Here is a 24,605-nt window from a genome sequence, read left to right as displayed (position 1 = left end):
TATAATATGTAAATTCTCTCATCAGAAAGTAATAATTCATGTGTCTAATAATGTGTAATTCTGTCATGTGTAAGGTATGAAGTTTTTCATTCTCTTGTATTTTCAGCGTATGTGCTGTCACATGTAACCAGTCAGTAATCGTATACTGCAAAAGAGAAGGTGTTAGGAAAGCTTTCTGCATTTCTGAAAATGAGTAAATTAATTTAGCTCTGTCTTTTGTTATCCTGACCCTATCTGACTAGTGCTGATATGTTTGTAGATAACAACCATGCCTTTCCATTTTTCACACATTCTCTGTTACACGTGTACATCGTTTAGACTGCAAAAAATTAATTTCCTCATATGGGTTGCTGATGCAGCAATGTCAGGTCCTTGCTCAAACTGGTCATTTTTATACCTTGCTAATAATTTACTGCTTGATCTGCAGATATGTCAAAGCATACCTTCTGCCTGATAAGTCACGCCAAAGTAAACGCAAGACCAAAATTAAAAGTAACAGCACTAATCCAGAATTTAATGAAACGCTGAAGGTGAGAACACTGTCTCTCTCTCAGGCTGTAATGAATGTTCTGCTTGTGCTCACAGGTGTTTGCTATATGTGTTCCAGTGTGGGGATTAGAATTTGGAAGGGATGCCTCAAAGGGAAGGTATTTAAGCAAAAACATGTAGTAATTCTGTGAGTTGTAATTTCTGGCCATTAGCATTGAGGAAGTGTTTTTGTTTGGTTCTCCCTTTTACAGATAGAACTTCTATTAGTTTTCATAGATCTTTTTCAAAATTGTTGATGTTTCCATGTGATCTGATCTCAGAGATGTTAGAAGCACCTCGAAGACTTTATATACCCTAAGTTAGCAACTAATGCTGAAGTAGACCTAGTTTGAAACTTCCAGTCTAAATGATTTCAAAGAGAAAATAAGCTTTTGCAGCAAGATCTGAATTTCTCTGGAGATTTTAATTTATTTTTGAAGTAGAACTGACTTTGATAATAAAATGCCAGCAACAGCTTCACTCCCTGCCTTCCTAAAAAAGCTGTGGTAAAGTTCATTTTCTGTTGCAAAAGACAGTGACAGATTACTCCCTCGAGGACTGGTGGAGCACAGCGCCCAGGCTCTTTCCTTCATTGCCTTTTACCCACGTCTGCTGCAGAGGCTGAACTATTTTGAGCTCCTCACGAGCTGCTTATTCACCTCCTTGGCTCTGTGGTGCAGCTGGGAATGGCAGAGCTTCTGTCCAGTTCACTGCTTGTCTGGCACCTGAACCACAAAGCTCCTGGTGCTTCCCCATCCTGTTGATTGACAAGAGTTACCCCAGCTGGCTGTCATGAGGCCAGAAACTCTTTCGTTTCTCCAGATTTTTTCTTTCTTTTTTGGTAATTTCGGTGATGTTTTAAAATAAACTTGTTATAATAGAGGCTAATAGGTGTTCCCTGGCCAGTACACTTGGCTTGCCCTGACTACAAAACCATTTTGCAGACTTACACTCACTTGGCCTAGCCAGACTGCCTGCCAAGGCAGAGTCTCTTGTATAGCCTCATTTCTAAATGGTTTTTAGTAAAGTTAAGACTTACCTGAACTGGAAACAAAGGTGTTAGACTCAATTTAGCAAGGAACATAGTTAGTACTGCTAGTTAGTTGTCTGCTAGTAGGGAACTTGGTGAACATAGGACCTAGCAGCTTGTTAAAAATGCCAACTGTAACAATGCAGGTTTATTTGAATTGTGGTTAAGTGAGTAAGAGCTACATCTGTTCATCCAAACTGTAACTACTGTTAAAACAAACAAACAAACAAACAAAATTATACCTGTGAAATTCTCCCCTCTTTGACTTTTATTCCATTGTTGCTAAATGTGGCATCTCTCACAGTGGTACTGCTGGCATCTAGGATTAAGCATTGTAGACATATCTATACATGGATAACCTACTTGTGTGACTTTTCTAACTGATTTGACTGTTTCAGTTTTTGGAGAATATGTGTCCTTGTCCAGACGTTGTTCCTGATGCAAAAAAAGAAGACATCTGGGTCTCTTCAGCTAACACTAGGAGAAGAGTGAATTTCAGGGAATTAATGGGCCTTTTGCTAAAAGCAGAGTGTCTAGAGATAGAATTCCAGATGTTTATAATTTTCTGTCTATTTGCTAGAATGTTTCTTCAGAGGAGTTTTTTAATAGCTTTCACAACCAACAATGGTTACTAAGACTGATACACTTGGTGCATGCTTTGCAGATGCAGTTTTACTTGTTTTCGGAACAATGTTTCATAAGTTACAAAGACACAGTCGAAAACGAGAGGAGACAATTTCTATAAAGTAGTGTAAAGCAGACTCTCTTTAGGGGTGAAAGAACCAGTGGCATTTCTTCTTATGAACTGAACTTTGATGTTGATATTTGTCTTTTACACAAACTTATAAGGAATTTACAGGATTATCATTTTAATAATCACAAATTGCTTTATAGTCATATATACCCAGTAAATAATACAGAAAATATACAATCATGATAGTAATATTAATTACCATTTGATGTATACTAAGAAAAGAGTTAGGTTCAACATTAACATTGTGAGCTTTCTGGCTGGATCAATCTTGTTTGCAAAGAAAACAAATCTGTTTTATGCTTCTTTTGTTAGCTGCCGTGGGCTTCCTGATATTGAGCTAGAGTTGTAAGTGTCTTTGTGGAAACTATGATTTCTGCTTATTCTGAGAGTTTTCTTTTTCTCTTTTTCTGTTGGTAGTATGTCATCAGTCACACACAGCTAGAAACCAGGACCCTGCAGCTTTCTGTCTGGCACTATGACAGATTTGGACACAACAGCTTCCTTGGGGAGGTGGAAATTCCGTTTGATTCCTGGAACTTCGAAAGTCAGGGCGATGAGTGGTTTGTGCTGCAGCCCAAGGTAAGGGTTTCCAGGGGCCAGTGAAAGTGCTGTGAAACAAATTTAGCAAGGTTTAGTTATTTTTCCTTTGGAACGTGTTTGTTAAACAGTGTCTCTGAGTGCTTAATGGTAATAAAATCTTTGTTCTTTATTCAATCAAAACATACTGGTTTTCAAGTCTTCATGAAACATTACATGTGATTGGCTACTTAAAAATCAACAAAAATACCCTCACTTTTAAATAAACTATGAATTCATCTTGTAGTAAACTGCAGTGTAGAAATGACCTAGTAAACAAATGGATTTTTTTTTAAGTAGTACATAAACCAAAGGATTGTCCTACCACTTCTCCCTATCCAACCCTTAACAGTTTATTAAAATAAACAGGTTTTCTTTGTTTCAGTTCAAGGTGTTCTACGCCTTTCAGCTGTGACAAAATAACTTCTTAATCTCTTATTCACCTTAACTAGGAAGGTGCAAGATAAGGCTTCTCAGCAGGCAAGTCACTTGGTCTGTGAAACAGGCCTTGCATTATACTTGGCTAAGGATAGGATGACTTCTTTCCCTAGGGCACCCCCTGCTTTGGCAAAGGTGTTTAGTTTTGGAAGAGATTCAAAGAGCTATTGTGAGCTAGAGGATTAAAGGCTTCAGCATTGCTTGCTCTTGCAGAAGCCAGAATCCCCAGAAATTCCAGAAGTTTAAATTGCCCTTTCAGAAAGAGTATTTTTCCAAGGTTGTACTGCAAGTGGTGTGGAGATAGATTCAGGTGACTTGTTTGCTCTGTGTTCATTATGTTCAAGGAAATGGTGTTACATTTGGAGTTTCAGGAGACTGTGTTTGATTTGTGTCTTTCTCTCAGGTGGGAGAGGGATCTGATTGCTATATAATTGATTTCAGAGTATACCCTTTGTGGGGCTTACATCTAAACTGTCACAAATTTATACTTTATTAAAATAATTTGCCAGAAGCTACATAAGGAAATTGGTCTCTTCTTTGAACACTTACACACCTCACACTTTAAAAGTTGCAAGGAAAATCATTCCCAGTTTCCTAGTTCAGCTTTGCTAACAAGGGTGACCACTAGCTCTTCCTTGATGGTCCAGACAAGGTGAGACCAGGACAAAAATGTGGCTAATGATGGCAAACGTGTTTCAGTCAGCACCGTGGCCAGGCCAGGGTTATACCTGCCTCCTTACAAGCTTGCTTCATCTAAGTTACTTCCATTGGGTCTGCTTTTGAAGTAGAATAGATATCTACTACGTTTCTTTCATAGCTCTCCCTGGTGTCAAATGCTGCTCCTATTTATACCCACCAGTTTACAAAAATAAGATACACATCTAGTATTTGTTTCGCTTGCAGTTTGTATGCAATGTTGGTCAGAAATTGCGCTTCTTGTAGTGCAGTAGTCTCCTTGTCATCTCATGTCAATCTTTGGGGGTTTGTGTATGGGTGGTTTCTTTTAATCCTAATGGGGAAAACCAAAACAAAACCAAAACAGTCATGAATCTGTCCTGCTCAGGAAAAAAGTAATGAAGTGCTATGCATTTCAGCTATTCCAGCTGGAAGGTGTTTTCTGATTATTTCCAAACCCATTAAATGGATTTTTACATGAGTTCTTTTTTACCAAAGAAAGCAAACACAGAGTTGGTCTTGTCTGCCTTCTAAGTTGTTATAAATAGTATTTCGAAACTTAAAATGCTGCTAAGATTTTTGATCAGTAAATATAATATTTTTAAATATCAATTATTACGTTTTGCGTTTTAAAAAAGCACAGGTTAATATACATGCAAGTTACATGCTGTTCTCCCATACAAACTGCCTGACAGAGACAGGAATGGCAGTGAAACATTTCCCGGGCTTTATTACAGTGCTTTATTACAGTGCTTTTTTTGTTCTATCATGAATCATTTAGCTACTTCAGTGAAAAGGTTGGAGACTTTAAGACATTATTATTCTATGAGCATTGAATGTCTGTTTTCAAGAGGAGTGTGGTTAGATCAGAAAAGTAAGATAAAATAGTTATGTGGTTAAAGAGGAGGCAGAGTCTAGAGCCCTGTTCTATGTGGGTTTTGGGGGTTAGGCTGACAAATTGCTCCTGACCTAAGAACTTATACCATCACTTGCTCACCAGTAGAGCAGAAAAAATAATCCTTGCTGTCTTTATGGGAAACTTGATCCTAAACTTGCATAGTTCAGACCATAAGTGAGCTGCCTGACTGGCAAGATTTAGATGTTGTACAAATTATGCCACAGCCGTTTGCTACAGATTGTCTTTTGTCCTCTGTTGTAGCAACTGGCATCAGACAGTGGTGGAGACAGGACCAGTATTCTCTGAGTCAGTGCAGGAATGCCTGAGTTGCTGTGAAAGTTCTTCAAAGTCACAAAAGTGCCATGTTGTTTTCACTAAAATTGCTTTGTACCCTGTCCCCATCCTTGTGCAGAGACTCAGCTCCAGTAAGAACAGTCAGTGCCTTAGCCTGGGGTCTGTGATATGAAGGCAGTGCTGACTCTGTTCATGTCACTGTATGTATTTCTGGTGGGGCTTTTTTTTATGTTTGCTCTTGATAGTAGAATTTTGACCTCCCTGGGTAGTCAGGAAACAAGCTGAATGCATTGCAGAGAAATGCTCTCACAGGTCAGGTATTTGTCTGTAAGCAGTTCTTGAAAGGCTTGTGTGGTACCTTGGTGTGTGTCTCTCAGCACTCAAACGTCCTGTCTTCTTTATACATGTGCTTTGTCCCTGTTGAGAGATGAGGAAGATTTGTTGATTTGTACCCAAACCTGAGCACTGAAGCATGTGCAGAAATGGAAGCATCTGCATAGTCCCATCTTCATTACTGGGTATCGCTGAGCAAGGTCACCATCTGCCTGAGTGTTTCATAGACCTGATCTCTAATGCAAATGTGCAAGGCTTCTTTTTTTCACTGCAGTTTGTTTTTCTAGAAGTCAGTTTGAACTGGTGTAACATGTTCTCTCTGTGTTGCATCTATTGTTCTAAAATGTAGTTTCTGTACTTCTTACTATGTAAATGGAAGTTCAGCACGTCAGTGAAGGCCTAATGTTCTTTTAACAAAGATGCTCTGAAAAGCACTGGACGCATGATACCTGGGCAAGATTCAAATGTTTGTAAGACAAAAAGATACAGAAATAGCAGTTGTGTAGAAATGGAAAAGGACACTGAGAACAGCAGTTTTTAAGAAGCTTTTCTATTTCAGAGCTGGACTCTGTTCTCTTCCCTTGCCTTGGTTCCCCACACCTCCATTCCAACAATGACTCAGGAGTGACTCCTCTAAAATACACGGAACCAATTACGGTTTAAAATTCTGATTGGGGGAAATACGAGCTGAATGTCAACTTAAATTAGCTACAGTTTATATGTGCAGTAATAAGACTGAGGGTTTTTTTCTGTTTGTTTGCTTCACTTATTCATGCTAGATAGCTCGCTCCTCTGCATGGTCACTGAACAGTAATGCTGTGTGGCTTTATTTTTCTAAGAGCTTACACTCCCTACCTCATACAATTTTCTAAAATGTGACTGCATTCAATCTGGAATGTGTATTTATCTAAAAATGGGCTGGTACATGCTTAAGAAGTGTTTCAAACACTATATTGGTACAACAAAATTAAATTCAAATTGAGAACATGAATGATTAAACTTAGCTGTATTTCTGTTTGTTTTTTTCTTTTCAGGTGGAGGTTGTGGCAGATGTTGGGCTTCAATATAAAGGAGAACTGACAGTTGTCTTACGTTACATTCCCCCAGACAGAAACCTAATGCTTCCTCTAGGGCAGTTTCAAGGTAAAGCAAACATTAATGGCAGCATATGATAACACCCCTCCGAGTAGTAAAAATCCTCACCTAGGGTGAAGTAATGGTATTTGTAAAGATTGAAATCATGCTTAAGTATAGTAGTTGTCTTTATCTGTGGGAATTTTGAACCATCCTCTTCACTTAACTTGAATTCAAGGAGAAAGAAGGGAACAGGAGTGTGCAGTCAAATACTGATATGGCTGTGACCTAATTAAAAAAATTCAGACATTAGGTAACATGATTGAGGACAGCCACATAGAAATAAATTGTCTGCATCATAGTCTGTGGGTTCTTTGTTCAGCTAGTTATACACAGTGTATAGCTGATAAAAGTAACAGACTTCACTTAGTTCTTCATGCTGGATTATCCTTAAGCTTACTCATCTTCTTGTTTTCAGTCTTTTTTCACACTGCTTTACCTCTGCTCAGTTTTACGGTATTACTGCTGTAATTCAGTCCTGTAAAATATTATTTGAATTTTTTAGGGTAAGCCATTATTTTCATCAACAGTGAACAGGAGGAAATAGTTACTAACTCTTTGCATTGTAGTAGCATGAGGAACAGCAATCATCTGAAATGAATGCAATCACTGAGTAGCACCCAGGTGTACCAGACGACAGGTATAGCCCTGCCTTAGTGATAGTATTGCTTGCTAGCATTAAGATTTGATAGATGTATTAGACATTTTCTTTTTCTTTTTATTTCTCTCTTTTTTTTTTTTTTTTTGGCAGATAACTCTCCCTCTGCTAGCAGCAATTCCAAGATTTTCTCTTAAAAGCTAATTGTTATCTGAAAAGTCCAGATATATGCCATCTGATTTTTTTTTTAATTAGTACATTTTAACATTGCTCCTGATCTTTTTTTCTGATGTTTTCAGCCCAAATCAGTGTGTACAATCCCCGCTGATAAGCCTCTCAGAATCTGCAGAAGCAGCAAGTACCCGTGTCTTCATGCTGCTGTTCAAAACCAGCAGCGTGTCAGTGAGCACCGTGTCCTTTGTCACGGTCTCCAAGGAGCACTGTGTCCTCAAACATGGAATTCAAGTGGCGTACTTCTGCATTTTAAGCTTTGCCTTTATACCGTGCTTGTGGTGTGAGGCTGCCTTAACATCAGTGGTGGAAGTGGATTCTGAAAAAGCATAGGACTTAGAGGATGTGCAGCCCTTTGTGTTCAGCACTGTAATCCACAAATACTTACATTTAGATGGCACTTCAGATAGGGCCCTCTGTTGTGTCCAGTAAGGACTAGCTACTTACATGGTCAAGTTCTTTGTCAAATATGGAGTTATTTTTCTGTCCCTGCCTTCTTAGTTTCTCTACTCATAGAAATTTAGAATATCCTCCTAAGGAATATTTTCACGCCATTGCAGTAAATTATATTAAAAAAAAATCTAGCCCAGACAATTTACATTTTCAAATCAATCTAGCAGTGTGTATATAATTTCTGATTCTGACGTTGCGACTCTTTTCTACGTCTAGGAAAGAAGAGCTTTAAAAAAGGAAAAAAGGGAGAGTCCCACATGCCATGTGGAGGTATATTAGAAGTCCTCATCAAAGAAGCAAAGAATTTAACAGCAGTGAAATCAGGAGGCACATCTGACACTTTCGTGAAAGGGTCTGTTGTTTTTTTCTCCCTACTTTTTTATGGCTTCATTGAATCATATTTTGGCTGACCTATTTTTTTTCAGTATATCTGTGTATATATGTATGGAGTGTTGGTCCTGAAAAGCAACTATCACCTTGAAGTGGTATGCTGAAGGGAAGGATGCTGCAGAATAAGGGCAGAGAGGTACAACTTGTCCCAGTGGTTAAATTCAATCATATATAAACACCACTCAGTCAAATGGTACAGACCCATTCATACAGAAGCGTCCACTGTGCTACTGTGCACTTCCACTGAGTTGGCAGAGAGGGGCAGGTGAATATTCATCACTCCTGGAGGCAAGAAATTGTAAATTAGGGCCCTCACACTGGAGACGATAGCATTTACATTTTCAGGAAATTGAAATAGTATGTATTTTTTACAAAGAGGAATAACCAGGCTATGTCCTGAGTAAGAGTCTTGTTTTCAGAAAGATACAAGTCTGTTTGGATTCCTTGTAAAACTGCAAATAGCACCTATAAAAGCTGGCATGCTTGATGAGGCTCTTTCTACTAGAGGTCACCTGAAACACATAGAAAGAGAATATTCATTATCTGTGTGAAGAAATTCTGGTTTGATTCAAGTAAATATGGTAAATGAGAAAAAACTTTTCCCTCTTATGCTGTAAACAGTGGGGTTTTTTTTGTTTGGGTTTTGTTTGTTTGTTTGTTTTTTCCCCTAGTGCTTAACTGGGAAAGCTCTTTGGCATGTGGTGCAGTGTCAAGGAGCACATTTAAACCCTGAGGGTTCCCAGGCAGCCTATCACTGACTTCAAACATAGTGTCTTAACTCTAGTTCTGTCTCATTGTTAACCGTTAATATTCTTTGACAGAAGATGTTTAAAAATTCTGCTCTGATGGCTTTCAGGTTGGATTTTAAAGATGCTTCATTTTGAAAAATTTAAGGTCTGTGTCGCTTGTATGTATGCGCGTACATAAAAATATATATAGTATGACACACATGCATGTTTTTATTAGGTAAGCAGCATTTTGTGTTGGACAGCCAAAAGCCAAACTAGATAGAAAATGCTATATATAGGATATACTTGCCTTTCAATAAAATTAATTTAATCCTGCATGCCTCATTACATTGTTGTTTTTTTTTTTTCATAAATATAAGTTATCCATCTGAAATGTTACATTTAAGAAATAATGGATAGCTTAAAGATTTTGCCAGTTTTTGCTCTCAATGCTAGCATTCAGAACTGATGATTTTTAAATATGCTGTAGTTAATTTCTAACATTTTGAGTGTTGTTACTAAATGGTGACTATCCTGCCCTTAATTCCCTGGTGGAGCTGAGAATTTATCTTGATCTTGTAGTGTGCTTTAAACTATCACTCAGCTCATACACTTCATGAAAAATTCTGAACTAGTATTTCTATGTATTTATTCTCCCATGTCATCTCTCTTTGTCTGGTATATGTGAAGGCAATTTCTTTTACTGAATAGACTGATCCCACTACAATGTGCTCTTACCTGGAGCTTGCAACAGACTTCAGAGAGAAAATGTTGTCAAAGCCTTTTCACATTAGCAGTAGCAATGTGTGGCAAATAAGTCTCTGGACTCTCTTTAGTTAGTGGTGTTTGCTGTTGCTGATATGGATTATTCAGTACAGTGAACCGGAGTCTTGTTTTCCTTGGACTACTTTTCTGTTGTGTGTCACAGCCAAATGCATAATAAAGTTGCCACAAACAAGCTGAGGTGCTGTAGCATTCTGATCTGCACTGTTAGCTTCAGACTAACTTGGGATGATAATTTGACATAACAGCCCCTATTAGCCCCCTGCAGTAAACAAGCTCTTGTTAGTTGTCAAGTAAAAACTTGCAGCGGAATCCTGATCAAGGTCTAGTGATTCATTACTATAGTACTTGTTAGCCTTTAGTATTTATATGCAAGCACACAGTCATTTCATTAGCTTTGCTGAAGGAGGTGAAGGTACAGACTATGAAAATTTGTACAGGCCTCTGCTTTTCAGCTGAAGTATTAAGTTCTCTTAGTTTCACTGAAGAAATTCACCACTAAAAGTGTTTCTGCACTCAGCAGGGTGTTAGGGAATTCAAAGTACTGGGGCTAAACTGCTGAAATTCCTTCCTTATCCAGCATTTCTACTTCTTTCTGGAGGACTTTCTGCCCTGCTGTGAGACAGAGACTGGACTGGGTGACTCCAGAGGCCTCTTCTGGCCAACATTTTTATGATCCTGTCTATATTTTGTCTCACTGAAGTAAAAAGTTTGTGGTTAAGAGCCAAGGAATGGGGCAAGGAGACCTAATTTGTTTTTACTGGTGATAACTGACACTATAGTTATAAGACCACAAATGCTAAATATGCAGTTCAGGTATACACTCAATTTAATAACAGTGAGGAGTAGAGTCCTGTTCTCATTTGAGTCTCTACATGTTTGTAATTCTTTATGACTATTGTGACATCCTGTCTACATATTGAATTTTCCTTTTTTTTTTCTGTCTCCTAGATACCTTCTTCCAGATGACAGCAAAGCTACGAAACACAAAACTCCCATAATAAAAAAGAGCGTGAACCCCCAGTGGAATCATACCTTTGCGTTCAGTGGCCTGAATTCAAGGGATATACGTAACGTCTGCCTAGAACTAACTGTGTGGGACAAGGAGTCACTCTCCAGTAACATTTTTTTGGGAGGGGTCCGTTTGAGCACTGGAAATGGTAAGATCCCACCTGACTGGTGACTGCATTTCTTATTCTGGTCTCCTTCCCCATATATGAGGGAAAGAAATGCTACTGAATGTATGGGAAGTATATGGAAACTTGGGGAAACTGAAAAGGGAGAGAAGGCAACAGGTAATCTGTAGATGTTTTAGTTCTTTACTTACTTACTCTTGAGTAAGACCCAAAACTTCCCTGCCCAGTTGTACTTCTGCACAGTCTAGAAGAATGGGGAATACCTCAGAAGTGTTTCGTAGCATCCCAGTGAGGAGGAGGAGACTGCTTTTGTCCAGCAGCAACCTTTCTGCTGATTATGGTGTGATTTGGAAGAAGTGTGGGTCCATTCCTCCTCTCTTAGAGGAAAGTTTCTTGTGGTGCAGAGTGGGGAGGTTTATGTGCCTCTGCCCACATGCCACAAAGGAGTGTAATGGCAAACTGGTGCTTTCCAGGAGCTACCTGGTGTCAGCATAACTCCCTGTACAGGTCGCAGTGTAAATCGTTTGTCAACTTCCTTGTACGCTCTGGGACCGAATGAGCAAGGATATGAAGTAACTGCTTACTAATATGCCAAAATGCCTCATCTTTTTGTAATTGCCAGGTGTAAGTAATGGCAAGGAGGTTGACTGGATGGACTCGCAAGGGGAAGAGCAGCACCTCTGGCAGAAGATGATTGACAGTCCTGGAGCTCCTGTGGAGGGGATATTAATGCTGAGATCCAGCATGGGAAAACGCAGACTCTGAAAGACTTTAACTCTTGAGGGGTACCAGAGGTGCTCCAGACTTGAGTGGTGTTCAGGTTCTTGTCACTTTGCCCATTTGAAAGTGGGGAAGGGTTGTACTCCTTGCCTTGGATATTAAGGCTCAGAGTGAGATTTTAATGCATTCTGCACTTTCATGCGAAAGTTTTTAACCCAGGCTTCTTGTATGGGTTATGTTCCTCCTGAAGCCAGTGACAACTTGACCTTGCACAGAGATCGGACTGGCATTCCCTGTCCCTTCTGGTGACTGGTGCTCTGCTGGTGAGCACCTCTGACTGTGGCAGGCATGGAGCGAGCACATTCTGTAGTTAGTCATTTAGTAAGTAATGCCCTGTTTACACATCTCCTTCTGGGTCAAAGATGGTGTAGAACGCAGCAGTGATACAGTACAAGCAGGTTCACAGCAACCCTGTGCTTCGGTATGTGAAAGATAAAAAGCCATAATGTTATGATGGATAACAAACATAATTTCTTTATCACGTTTGCTTGTTGGGCTGTGCAGTGTGCAGGACAGTGCTCGTGGGACCAACCAGCCCACTGAGGAAGACCACTGTGTTGTGTTGTGTTGTGTTGCACACTGGAAATAGGCAGCAGGTGAGCTGGTACACAACACTGGTGTTCTGGCATGCTCTGGGTTGTTCTAATGCACTGTATAAAAGGCAGACTTGGTCAACATAATCAAAGAACTTCTGACGAAAATAAATCATATCAAATCCCCAAAGAGTTTCCACAACTACTTGGTATTACTGTGTTTTTTGTTCAGTTGACAGCTCTAGCCAACATCTTCTGATGTCATTGAACAGAGGGAATATGTTCACATGCCTGTCCCCATCTGATGAGTTGCTGAGATGAGACACATGCTGGGTTTGGACATAGTTAACCAAGACCTTGATTCAACAGATTATGTGGTAAAGTGACCTGATTAAAGCACGTGCCAGAATGGTTTGCACAACTGTGGAAGTTTTTTCCGAATGGGCTGGGATCCCATTTAGGCATGCCCACACATGTCAATTGTTAACTAGAGTAGGACATTTTTCTCCTGTATATACCTCTATGAACTAACAGTGCATTTAATGATAAGGGTGGGGTTTGGCCAGTGTAATCTTTTTAACCATGACAATTGTACAAGAATAATTTTGCCATGTGGTTTCCTAAAGTGTTTTTATACCTACTTAGATCTCCCATCCTTTGAGGTCTTGTGCAGGTTATATGTGAAGAGTATGGCAGAATCCAAGGGAATGACAGGAAGATGTGCCAGGGGAGGTTTAGGTTGGACATTAGGAAGAGGTTCTTCCCCCAGAAGGTGGTGGAGCACTGGAACAGGCTCCCCAGGGAGGTGTCACGGCCCCAAGCCTGACAGTGTTCCAGAAGAGACTGGACAAGCCCTCAGACACATGGTGTGAACTGTGGGGCTGTCCTGTGCAGGGACAGGAGTTGGACTCGATGATCCTTGTGGGTCCCTTCTAACTCAGGACATTTGCGTTGTTTTGAATAGTTGTTGAGGGCTACTCCTACCATAATGAGATGGGATTATAATCTCTTTTCAAAGACAGCATATGTCTGCTTGCAAGATTGGATAATAATAGCATGGCATGTGATTGCTCAGAGTACAAGATAAAGATCAGTAAACTGAGTGAATAACATTCCTTCTGAATTTTCCAGAATTAGAACATAGCTTCCTGTTTGAATGTGTAAATTTGTCTAGAGCTATCCTTACCTCTTATTTTTTTCCCCAAATGTTTTAATTTTGGAAGCAATGTAGTATTAGTGCTAAGGAAACAAATTGAAATATATGGACACAAAACCTTTACATAAATTACTGGAAAAAAAACAGATTTTCAAATAATGACCCTACAGGGTCAAAACACCAGTATGCAAAGATTTCTGTGAAGAATAAAGACTGTAGAATCTAACTTGTTTGAGAGTTACAAATGTTGTTCTTCACAATCCAGAAGCTGCAAGAATCTAGATTGAACAACAGAATATGAACTGGTAGCTGCAGCTGGAAATTTTTACATTTGTAGCTTTCCTATGGTACAATTCCATACATGTGTTTAGACCTGAATCCAAAACCTTAAAACAGGGGTGTCAAGCCTCATTTTGTAGGCATAGTTATACATTTATACAGTGCTAAAATTATATTCTGCCCTTTGAAGGCAACTGTGAGGCTGATGTGGCTCCTGGTGAAAATTAGTTTGACACCCCTGCCTTAAAATGTAATGTCCTTTCCCTTTCTCTCTCTCTTTTTTTCAGATATTTTATACTGGTTTTGGCTTGAGTGGCTTGAGTGGCTTGAAACTGTGGGGAAATTTACAATCAATCAGTCTTTTAAAATCCTAATGTTATTAGATTTTAAAAATGTATTTATTTTTGTTAAAACAGTATCCTAGTTATAAAACAAATTGTTTCATTACAATTATTTTCTATTAAAATTCTGATAGGAATTTTAAAAGCCATTGGAGGTATTGCTTGCCCAGTTTGACACCCCCAATTTTCCAAAATTACCAAGTCGTCTTTGAAAATAAAGTTGCCTTAGAAAAACTCTGCTTGGAAACCAAAAGTCAGTAGTTTCTCAAGAATGTGGACTTCATTTTCCTTCTGTATCTGTTCTTTTTCTTATGAAGTCCTGCTCAAATGGGGCAGTGAGGCAAGTCTAGTCTAGTTTTAGCTGGCTTTTCATTTTATGCCACAGATGCTGTGAGATGATAAATTAGAGCACAAATATCAAGCACATACATTATATGACCTTTTTCTTATCATAAGTCTTTTTTAAGATTAGGATTTTTTAAATTTTTTTTTGTATCAGCATGTCCCAAACTGAAACTTCTGGCACCTAAACTACCTCTCTCTTTAACACAATCAGTCTGAGTTGTCTTTGTTGTTTGTACTGCAAACCTGCTTTTATTTGGGGAGTAATAATATTATATTGATATGGAGACACAAGCTTGATTTTTTGCTTGCTGAAAGTTGATTGAAAAGGTAAAGCTTGTTAAATCTGAAGAAAATGGTTCTTCAGGGTAAAATTCCAGGTAGAGTTGTAGAGGAATACAGGCAGTTGAATGAATTGTTTTTGTTTCATTTTGATGGTGGAAATGGGAAAAATAATAGTAACACAAAAAATCCTCCAACTTGGACCCCAAAATGGAAACCTTTTTCTCTTGGCAACTTGAAAACCTTAAAATTATTTTGAACTGAACAAAACCTTTTACATGCAGTACAAGAGTTTGTCTCAGTTTTGCAAGGTATTTTCTAACCTACTAAGCATGAACATTTTAGCTAAATCAAGTCTTGCTTTGAAAGGAAGCAGTTTGTGCTTTAATAATTCAACTTCTGCCTGTTTTGGTCCTGTGGTAGAGTTTGTGATGAGTGGACTCATCTGGAAAGTGTCACCCAGCTCATTTGCAGGCTTTAGGTTCTCCCATTTCCTTCCAAAGGGCCAAAATTTCACTGTGAGCCTTTACGTGAAATTATAGATAGGACTATGAACAGACTGTAGGCGTCAACTGCAGTTCAGCCTATGAAAGGAACCATTTCACCTGGGAAGTAATTTCAGCCAAGCAGGGGTGTTTGCCTTTGATGGGATTTGGAGTACTACAGTGAAATTACCTTGTAGGTTAGCTGTGACAATTCTGCATTATGGTAGCATGTAATAGTTATCACACTCTGCCTCAAATGAGCCACATAGAGATGATGAGCATCAGATCAACACTAGAACAATTTGGGAAGCTTTGCTGGTCTATGATGTTATCAGCACATTTGTAGGAAGTGTTTGATTTGTGGGAAATGTCACATTTAATTACATCTCTGATGTCTTTGTTCTCTTCCTTCGCAAAAAATGATTTATGGTTTGGAAAAAGCACAAGATGATTAACTGTAGATGTGATTTCTCATTTCCCAGTTATGTGAATTAATTCCCTATAATTGTGCGTCATCATGTTCTGTGTGCTACCAGGCTGAGCAAAAAGACAGAAAGCCAGGAATTACACTAAAGCTTTCCTTTTGTATGTATGTTTATGGCATTGAAGGTGCATGAATGGTTTATTCAAGGCTAATTTTTAGGAGAAAATAGCCACATTTTTAACATTGATTCATAAACTCCCTGCCCTGAGTAAACAGACATAGCAGAGCTGATGTTGCTACAGTATTTTTCCATACAGACTTGAACAACTGGGCACAGACTTGAACAACTCTGCAGTGGTTTCTGAAAATGTGTTGCACAATGCATTTTACTCTGATACATATTTTTCTAACAAGGTAACAACAGGGCTTTCATCACTTTATTTTCCCTCTTGTGACTAGATTTTGAGGGTTTGACCTCGTTAAAGAAGAATCGAAGTGCACCTTTCTCTGTAGAAGTCAAGTGGGGACAGTAAACACATCTTTAGACAGTGTGGTTATTGCCAGTATCCATCAAAAAGAGCTGATGTTGAGGGGTCTTTAAGCCCTGCCATCAGACTTTGGTTTCCAGACCCGTTTTCTGGATGCCAGAAACATTTCTCTGCTCAGTTTCCCAGCTGTCTAGGGACTTTAGGCTTCTAGATGTTGATGGTCTTGCTTACATGCCTAGATGCCAAGAGCATGCTAAAATGGATTTGAAATGGCCTCCCTTTCTCCTCTGCCTACATTGTGTTACATTTGAGTGAGGGTGGGAGGAAAGCTGGAAAGACTGAGGGGCACTGTTGCCACCTTCTTGTGGTAATCCAAGTGCCATTGCCTTCCTCAAATGTCTTTTAGGTGCTACATTTTGATTTTTCTTTCCCAGTTGGATGGTCTAGAAGATTGTTTAAGAGGGAAGGCATTGGGATGTTGAGTATGTTTTTTTCATGAAGCATTAGATTGGAAGATTATTCTTCTGTGCTTCTTCCAGTGCAGTTTATGCTAAGACAGTATGAAAGAAGCATTTTTATGTATTAGGGTTTTATTTTTCTTTTCCTGCCTAGTTATGCCCTTCCAGGTGCAATTATTATAAGTTGTTTTCTGCAAAATACCAACTGAACAGCAGAGCAGCCATTGAGCATCCACAGGTGCTAATTGATAAGGAGAGGTAATGAGGGGTTGCATTTAGACTGGCATGATTTTGGCTTTTTGAGGGGTATGCACATTGCTCAGCTTCAGGCACATAAATTCTGCAGTTTGCTCTATAGAGTAAATGAAAGACTACTTGACTCTCCTGCACCTTTGGAAAAGAGCTGAGAGTCCTGTTTCCACAGATGTCTAGTCTGTAGAGTCACACAAGATAGTAAGGGTTGTACCCAACTCTTTGCAAGGCTCTTTCTTCATCCCTCGCTTTGGTTCAGCAATGCTCACCAGAACATTCTGCCTGAATGTTAATCTCCAGTATCTGGAAGAAAGCAGCATGCAGCAGTTAAGTGATGGCCCCACTTATTTTCAACCATACGAGGTAAAAACTGAGATTTTCATTCCCTAACATACGGTATTGTTCTTCAGCACTTCGCAACGATAATGTCCATCAAATTTGTAAACTCTTCTCTTATTTTTGATAGCTTAAAAATGATTATTGTTTGTTGATTTTTACACACAATGTTAACATTTGAGAACCCTAGAGAAATGGTGGTAGAATGTGTGATGAATTCCAAAATAGGATTCAGGCTTTCATTTGCAGTGATGCCTTTTAGCATAACTCAGCAGGAGATGCTGAGAAATACACTAGCAAAACTTTACCACTGTGTCTGGTGAATTTCCTGCCTGATGATTTCATGTTTGCAAATGCTGTTTGATAAGTTCTAATAAGACAGTGTTACTTATACTGTGTATATTGACACTGGAAAGTGAATCTCAACTTGCTTTGTAGGTGGTTTTTAGGTCATCTTGAAACTCCCCCTTGCTGCCTCTTGGCCCCTCATGTGATTAGTTATTTCAACAATTCTGCTTTGTGGAAATAACATCTATATGGCTGTGTGCTACCATTCCTGAAAGCTTGCTGTATATTTTTAAGGGTAGCATCTAATCGTGGAGGTTTGCCTAAAGCCAAGCGTAGTAATTTGTTGCAGCAATTAGGAAATGTCATGTGCCCCTTGTTCTGCCTTTGTTCTGCTTTAAATCTGTTGCCATTTGTGTAATTATTCTGCTGGACATGAACAGTAGTAGCAGTAAATGGCATTGCAGTATGTTAAGTTCTGCTCAAATTTAGACAAAACAAAATTTTGCGTGCCCAGAATATTTTTGTACTGTGCGCTGTACGTTCAGTTTTGTGGACAAAGATGTCTGGTAATACATTCACAGCTGTTGTCAAGATTGCAGTTCTATCTTTTAAATTAAAATACTGAGATGTCACTGTGTCCTTGTCTCTCCTGAAATGCCTTGCAGCAAACTTATTATATAAGCATGTCTTTCAAGAATATCCCTTATTATCTCATTGAGGTAAAGACATCAATTATATGTGATGAATAATGCAAGAGGCCTGGCATGTCTTTAGAGGTGGGACTCCATTGACAATGTCTCTCTCTTTTTTTTGTTTGTCTTAATTCCTACACTTGAAGTGTTTTTATTTTATTTCGTAGGCATTAAACCTGTTTTCTTTTTAACATGCGATTCTAAGAATAAGGGAAATGGAGCGCTCTCTTCCCCCTTGCTACAGAACTATTCTTCATGTGCCTTAAGCTTGCATGTTCAGCAGGTCCTCCCTTCCATCTCTGATTCCCCTACCTCTTCCCAAGTTCATGGTCCTGCCTACCTAAAAATCTAGGTATATTCAAATTGCAGCTTTTCTGTAATTACTAGTCCTGTTTTGTTTTGTTTTGTTTTTGTTTGCGTTTGTTTGGGTTTTGTTTTCTTTTTGGTTTAATTAGTATTATTATAAACAAAAGAAACAAAAAAACCCAAACATTTGATCACTCCATTTATACCATCAGCTGAGTTGTGTTCACTTCAATTTACCTCTCAGAGCTGGGGGCTGGTTTCCATCTCCTCTTCTTTCTCTGGTTCTCCAGGTTTTTGTGTCTTGCTGCCTTTTCCAGTCTGAGACAAACCAGAAAGGCAAATAAAGCTCCTGGGCTCTGGGCCTGTGCTTACCTCTGCTTGGTTTGCAATGGTCTGAAAGTCTGGCTGGGTGTATTGGGTTCCTGCAGCCAGGTTAAGGAGATACCACCTCAGCAGGGTTCACTGGTCCCTTGGTATGATCTGGGCACAAGCAGCTGACTTCTTTGCCCTCACACCACTACTGTCCAGCTTGTCCCCCTGCTGGTCGTGGCCTTCGTGAGGGTGGGAGGTCAAACACCTGTAAACTGGAAGGCAGCTGCAAGTGGGAAAGAGCCCTCCTGCCATTCTTCTCTGCTTCTTGTACTTTTGCCTGAGGCATCCACCTGCTCCAGTGTGGAGTCCTCCATGGCTTGCAGGTGGATCTCTGCTCCACCATGAACCTCCATGGGTTGCAGATGGACAAAGTGCCTTACCATGATCTGTACCAGGGGCTGCCAGGGAGTCTTTGCTCCAGCACCTAGAGCATCTCCTCCCTCTCCTTCTTCACTGACCTGGGTGTCTGCAGAGTTGCTTCTCTAACATATTCTCATTTCTCTCTCCTGCTGCAATTGCTGTTGTGCAGCAGTTTTCCCCCCTTCTTAACTATGTTATCCCAGAGGCTGATGGGCTCGGCCTTGGCCAGTGGCAGATCCATCTTGGAGCCGAGAGGCATTTGCTCTATCAGACATGTGGGAAGTTTCTAGCAGCTTCTCACAGCCACCTCTGTAGCCCCCCTGCTACCAAAACCTTGCCGTGCAAACCCAATACAGCCTTCGAGTGCCTGCCAGTGCTTTCCCACTCTTCCCATCACTGAGCTGCCATGCAAACATCCTCCAGCTGCACACAGGGAGAAATGGGCAGCAGCTACATGGCCAAGAGGAGCTGTGTCATCTCCTAATGGTGGGAAGCACTCGCTTCCTCTTCCCCCTCTGTGGATGCACGGCACGAGGAGAGACCAAGGTGAGTGTCTGGAAGTGATCCAGTGCGGAGACTGCACAGCCTAAGCTCCATTATTTCACCACCTCCATTTAAAAAGCGGGTTGCGATCTTTAGAGTATTTAAATGTACTCCAGGTTACCTCATAGCCTCTGCATTTTCATTAATTATGTGATGCAGTCTGGCTCCTGCTCTTGTTTAAGTAGTGAGATGTAACAAAGCTGCGTGTTGTAGTCATTTAGTGCAGAGCTGTAAAGGGCCATTGGTGTTTTCATTAAAACACTTGTTGTCTCAGAGGGGTGGTATGAACTTCAAGAATAGGGATGTGCAACTTTAAATGTTGTCTCTGCAGGGGTTGTTCTCATCAAATTAGGTGGATTCTTGGGTAGGATCTGGGGAGAACTGGGCCATTTACAAAATTGTTTTGTGCTCATGAGAAATTGCTGCCTCTCACAAATTATCCCAGTAGTTTTGTTTGCAAAAGATGTTGCATGACAGAAATTCTTTCTGCTCTAATATGATTAAACTCTTTCAGTTCATATTCAAATTGAAAAGTATCTCCAGATTGATGTATTTATTATAGGAACCTCCTGTCTGTGGCTGTATCCATATACTGTGACCTGTCACATGTCCTGCAGTGAAAGGCCTGGAGGTGGGAGGGGAAAGGACAAGACTCGTGGCAAATCTTGCTTCTTGGAAACAACCTTTAATTCTCCCAACTAAAATGCATCTTTGAAACAGGATTTGCATTTTGACAGCAGTGGTAAGATTTGAGCTATAGCAAGAAGAGCCATGTTTGTGGTACAACAAAGTCTCCAGCCTCTATGATTTTAAGGGAGTTCAATTTTCTGTTAAACATTAAAAAAAAAAAAAAAAAGTAGCTGCACCTCATTTATGCAGTGTTATTTTTTCTGGGACCAAAAGTCTAGAGGATAAATTATTGGAATATATTTGGAGTCTATTTGAGTATATAAATGCCAGTCTGAAGCCTTGTTCAAGTACTCCTTTCCCAAAAAGCCAATCTGCCACATCCCTGCACACATTCAGGCTGATGTGACTCCAAAACAGAGATGAGACATGATGTTTTTTCAGTGTTCCATTCCCCTCCACAAAAATGTACAACAGAAAATGCCAGAAACCTTATATTACTAATCAAGAACAGCTTTTCTTAATCACAGGATTTTAATAGATGTTCTGTGCAGAACTGTAACTAGTAATCCAATCACTCAGGCACTTTCTTCCACTTAATTAACTTTCCCGTAATAGCCTGGTGATTGCAATCACTTTCCTGATTGCAGCAATCATGGAGCCCCACTCCTGTTCACCCAGTCATGAAAGATGACTGTATGCATTCATTCTGTACCTAAATCCAAATGGAACAGCAGTGGATAGGAATTGCAGCAACACAGTAGAAAAAAAAAATCAGACCCATCCGAGTATTTTTTTTTCTTTAAATTTTGAATCACTGGAAATCAGTTGATGTGCTTTTTCCAGTTAGGAAAGTGAGGGACACTGGAGTGCTGCTTTTCAGGCATGTCAAATTATGCATCTTATCCTGTAAACAGGTATCGAAAGCTGTAACACACAATTTTCACTCCTTTGATACTTACAATCTTCATGCACAATGTATATATTGTTTGCAGTGGATTGGCAAGACTGTCAGCTACAATAAAACAATAGAAAACCCCTTCCTTTTTTGACTACCTGCTAACAATTTATTAAGCATAGAACTTTTTTGTTTATTTGTAAGTGATGAGTTGCAATCAAATATTTTCACAGATCTGAAAATCACAAATCCTTGAAGAAGTTTCCCTGGGGTTAATGTCTCCCTGCCATCAAATCAACAGCCTGGTCTGTTTCCAAGATGAAGAGAGGAAGGCAATCTGCTACTCCCAGTCCATCGGACATGAAAAGTCAGAAGCAGAACCATACCAGGTAAGAGCCTATTTTTCTATCAAGCATTGCAGTATGTGGCCTTCGGTAATTACTGCCCATCTTCTACACTGCTCACCGTTCCTTTATCGTATTCCTTCTGGCAATGACTTCCATATGCCTGCTATCAGCTATTGTCCTTGTTGCTGCTGAAAACAGGTACTTGTATTGCCTTTGGCTTATGCTTTGTGTCTGTCATCGACCATATTATAGTGGAACTGAAAGATAGTGTGGCGTTGCTTGTACACTTTAAACGGGAGGCTAATGTCTCTGTTATAATCGGTTGCAGAGAGGTATTTTGATCCAACTTTTGAATTAATTGATCAACTTTTATCTCCAAGAGCCATTTTAGACAACAATCTCTTTGCAAAACAATATTTTATTAAAAAGACTTAAAAACACTAGGAAAGAAACCTCAATTTTACACTGAATGAAAAATCCAAAATAAACTCCCAGAAACGTGCCTCAGTTCTTTGCTCCCTGTACAAGAAATGCCATTGGGTAGTAATCCTACGTACACATTTCTCTAAAGGTGGCTGAAAGTATAAAAAAGCATCATGCATACTTCTATTCAGAGTAGCTACACAGCCAGACAGACTTAATAATACACACAAAAAAATCTGTACATCAGTGATTAAAAAAGGCATGCTTTGTGTAGCACCAGGGGGAGAATTACATGGATTTTAAAAAAATTCACTGACAACTGCAAGCCTTGCAGTCCTAAATTAGGGACAGGACTGACCAATTTCCGCTTGCAGTTTCATCTCTTCTTTTCTCAAGGGGAAATTGTCAATAAGTGCAAAGAGCTCGGCCGGCGTTGCTGGGAAAGGATAGCGTTCCTTGTCCATTCCGTGCTTGTCCATCACCACGATGTTGAAATTGTAGTGGGGGATCCTCAGCAGCAGCCTGCAAAATAAGGAACTTGTTTTGCTAAAGCCCATCAAACCAATAAACAGCAGAACCAGCCTGTGAAGCTGGTCAGATGTGTTTGTTTCAGCTGTAAGAACAAGGAGTCAGAGAGTGGGTATCTGCATGTGCTACAGGCTGTACCTCTGCACTAGGGAAGGGTCAAGGTAACTGTCCTCAGCTCTGCTTTCTTCTCAGACCTCTGACTGTTGATATAGCACTTGCCACTACCTATTGCTACCAGAAAAGAAAAAAAAAAAACCACACTACATAGATTGCCCGAAGAAAACCATCATGATGGAGTTTGAGTTACAGGTAGACTTCCTTTTCTTGGCTGTCACATGGTAGAAAAACCACAATGAGAAAAAGTGGTACCAAATTATTGGAGTCAGTTTTCATCGCTTCCTAATAATAACCATTTACCTAACAAAAGCCACTGCTAATCACCACAGAGTCCTTTCTTTCCAAGTGTTAAAAGGAGTTATTTGAGCTCCTCTGGAGGTGTGACAGTAACAAAAGTAGAGGTCTGGTGCTCTTTTAAATTTTTGCTTGAAAGAGTAATGAACTAGCGGATCCTTAGACACGCATTCAGTCAACATCATTTGTGTGGGAAAAATAAATGTAGGCAGCTGTGACAGAATGGTGTCAGGACAGGAAAGCTGCCATGAAGAGGGTCTGTGGGGGATTTCAGGAAGGTGCGAAGCACCAAGGTCGACCTGTTTTAGCCCTCTAACAAGTTTGAGTGCTCCAGGTGTCTTCTTGTTGCAATGAGGGAGCTTGGCTATTAAACTCAAACTAAAATAGTATGAATCAAAGCTATAGTAATAGGAAACCACATGCCTCTTGTACCTTATTTCACCTAAGAAAAATGCTTACCTTCTACAAAACCAAATGCTAACCTGCTGAGGTTTCCAAAGTTTTAACTAGGGTACCTGTGCTCATTAGGTTACCGAGGGCCAATTCCGGACAGCATCTATAGTGGAAATGTTTAAGGGTGTGTTTAATTTTTATTTAAGTGCCTCCCAGAACTGGAATGCTATAATTGCTATAAATCACACACTGCGGTACCAACACTAACTTTCACTCAGTGCAGGGCAGGTTATCACATACCAATTTCTGAAACCTAGCTACATTAAAGCAATGGGGGGGGGGGGGGGGGGGAGGGGCAAGAAGAGGGCGAGCAGTGAGGTATTAGCAGAGATTATTTTCCACAGAGCCACAAGAAAACCATTTCAACTTTAGTAAAAGCACTTTTACTTTTTGGAATAAAAAAGCAGCTATTTGTGCTCTCTTTTTCCTGTTTTAGAGAACAAATGTTTTTATTTTTTTTGAAATCCAATCTCTCTGACTTGTCAGCATTTTTTATTGTCCTAAATTAAAATGCACTCCCTTTCCTCAGGCGTATCACAGAAGATGTTGCCTAAAATGCTCCGGGCTTTCTTCCTAAGTAACTACTATTTTCCCTGCCACCCAGGCCTTCGCTTTTGGCTCTTGTCCTCCTGTGCCTAGGAAATGCTGGCACTTGAAGACTCCCTTTCAAGTGAAAACCACCCCCCTGCCAGTCTAAAACCAAGTCAAAACAGTTTGGGCACCTCAGTAAAACTGCTGAATGTTGCAGACAGGCTGGGGAGGCTGAGATCATTTCCCCCTTTGAAATACTGCCCGTATCATTTCCACACAGAGCAACCACTGCCTCCCCTCCTGGGGTGGCCACAGCCAGCAGCAGCACTGCAGAGAAGAGGAGTTGTCACTGCCACTTGGGCTACATGGGCAGCTGTGCCAAGGCTGTCGTTGCACAGTGACTGTGTCCTGTCACAGCTGCATTGGACCAGCTCCAGCACAAACACTGACACACTTGAAATGTCTTCAGTGGCAACACAAAAATAACATGATCAAAGGGATACACAGGGAGCTCACGTGAATTCAGAAACTCACAGTTGAAGCAAAGGTGCACGGAAGACACAGCATTTGAAAGGGTGGCACAGAGTTCAGCTTGTTTCACGTTTAAGTGGGTCACAGCCCCTTTAAATGCGAAACAAGCTGAAGTCTGTTCTCTTCATGTCATAAATACCAAATACTCATGAATTTGCAG

At 40.0% G+C, this 24,605-nt stretch overlaps 2 protein-coding genes across 4 annotated transcripts in view; one reads left to right on the top strand and one right to left on the bottom strand.

Annotated features, from left to right (window-relative positions):
• Nucleotides 1-18,160, top strand: part of SYTL5 (synaptotagmin like 5) — a 92,264-nt gene extending 74,104 nt beyond the window's left edge. The window contains exons 13-18 of the mRNA XM_071811996.1: nt 428-530; nt 2,730-2,891; nt 6,561-6,669; nt 8,159-8,294; nt 10,795-11,003; nt 11,602-18,160. Coding sequence (XP_071668097.1) covers nt 428-530; nt 2,730-2,891; nt 6,561-6,669; nt 8,159-8,294; nt 10,795-11,003; nt 11,602-11,744 — 862 coding nt within the window. The 3' untranslated portion in view covers nt 11,745-18,160. The remainder of the gene's footprint in view (nt 1-427; nt 531-2,729; nt 2,892-6,560; nt 6,670-8,158; nt 8,295-10,794; nt 11,004-11,601) is intronic.
• Nucleotides 18,161-21,968: 3,808 nt separating this feature from the next.
• The window catches only part of SRPX (sushi repeat containing protein X-linked), a 49,901-nt gene continuing 47,264 nt past the window's right edge, over nt 21,969-24,605 (bottom strand). For all 3 annotated transcript variants that reach the window (XM_065842577.2, XM_065842585.2, XM_071811991.1), the window contains one exon: nt 21,969-22,513. In XM_065842577.2, the coding sequence (XP_065698649.1) occupies nt 22,333-22,513 (181 nt within the window). In that variant the 3' untranslated portion in view covers nt 21,969-22,332. The remainder of the gene's footprint in view (nt 22,514-24,605) is intronic.

The sequence above is a fragment of the Patagioenas fasciata genome, chromosome 1 (assembly GCF_037038585.1).
Source record: "Patagioenas fasciata isolate bPatFas1 chromosome 1, bPatFas1.hap1, whole genome shotgun sequence".
In the NCBI taxonomy this organism is placed as follows: domain Eukaryota; kingdom Metazoa; phylum Chordata; class Aves; order Columbiformes; family Columbidae; genus Patagioenas; species Patagioenas fasciata.
Note: the sequence above shows the minus strand (reverse complement) of the source record. Positions and strands in the feature narration are given on the sequence as shown.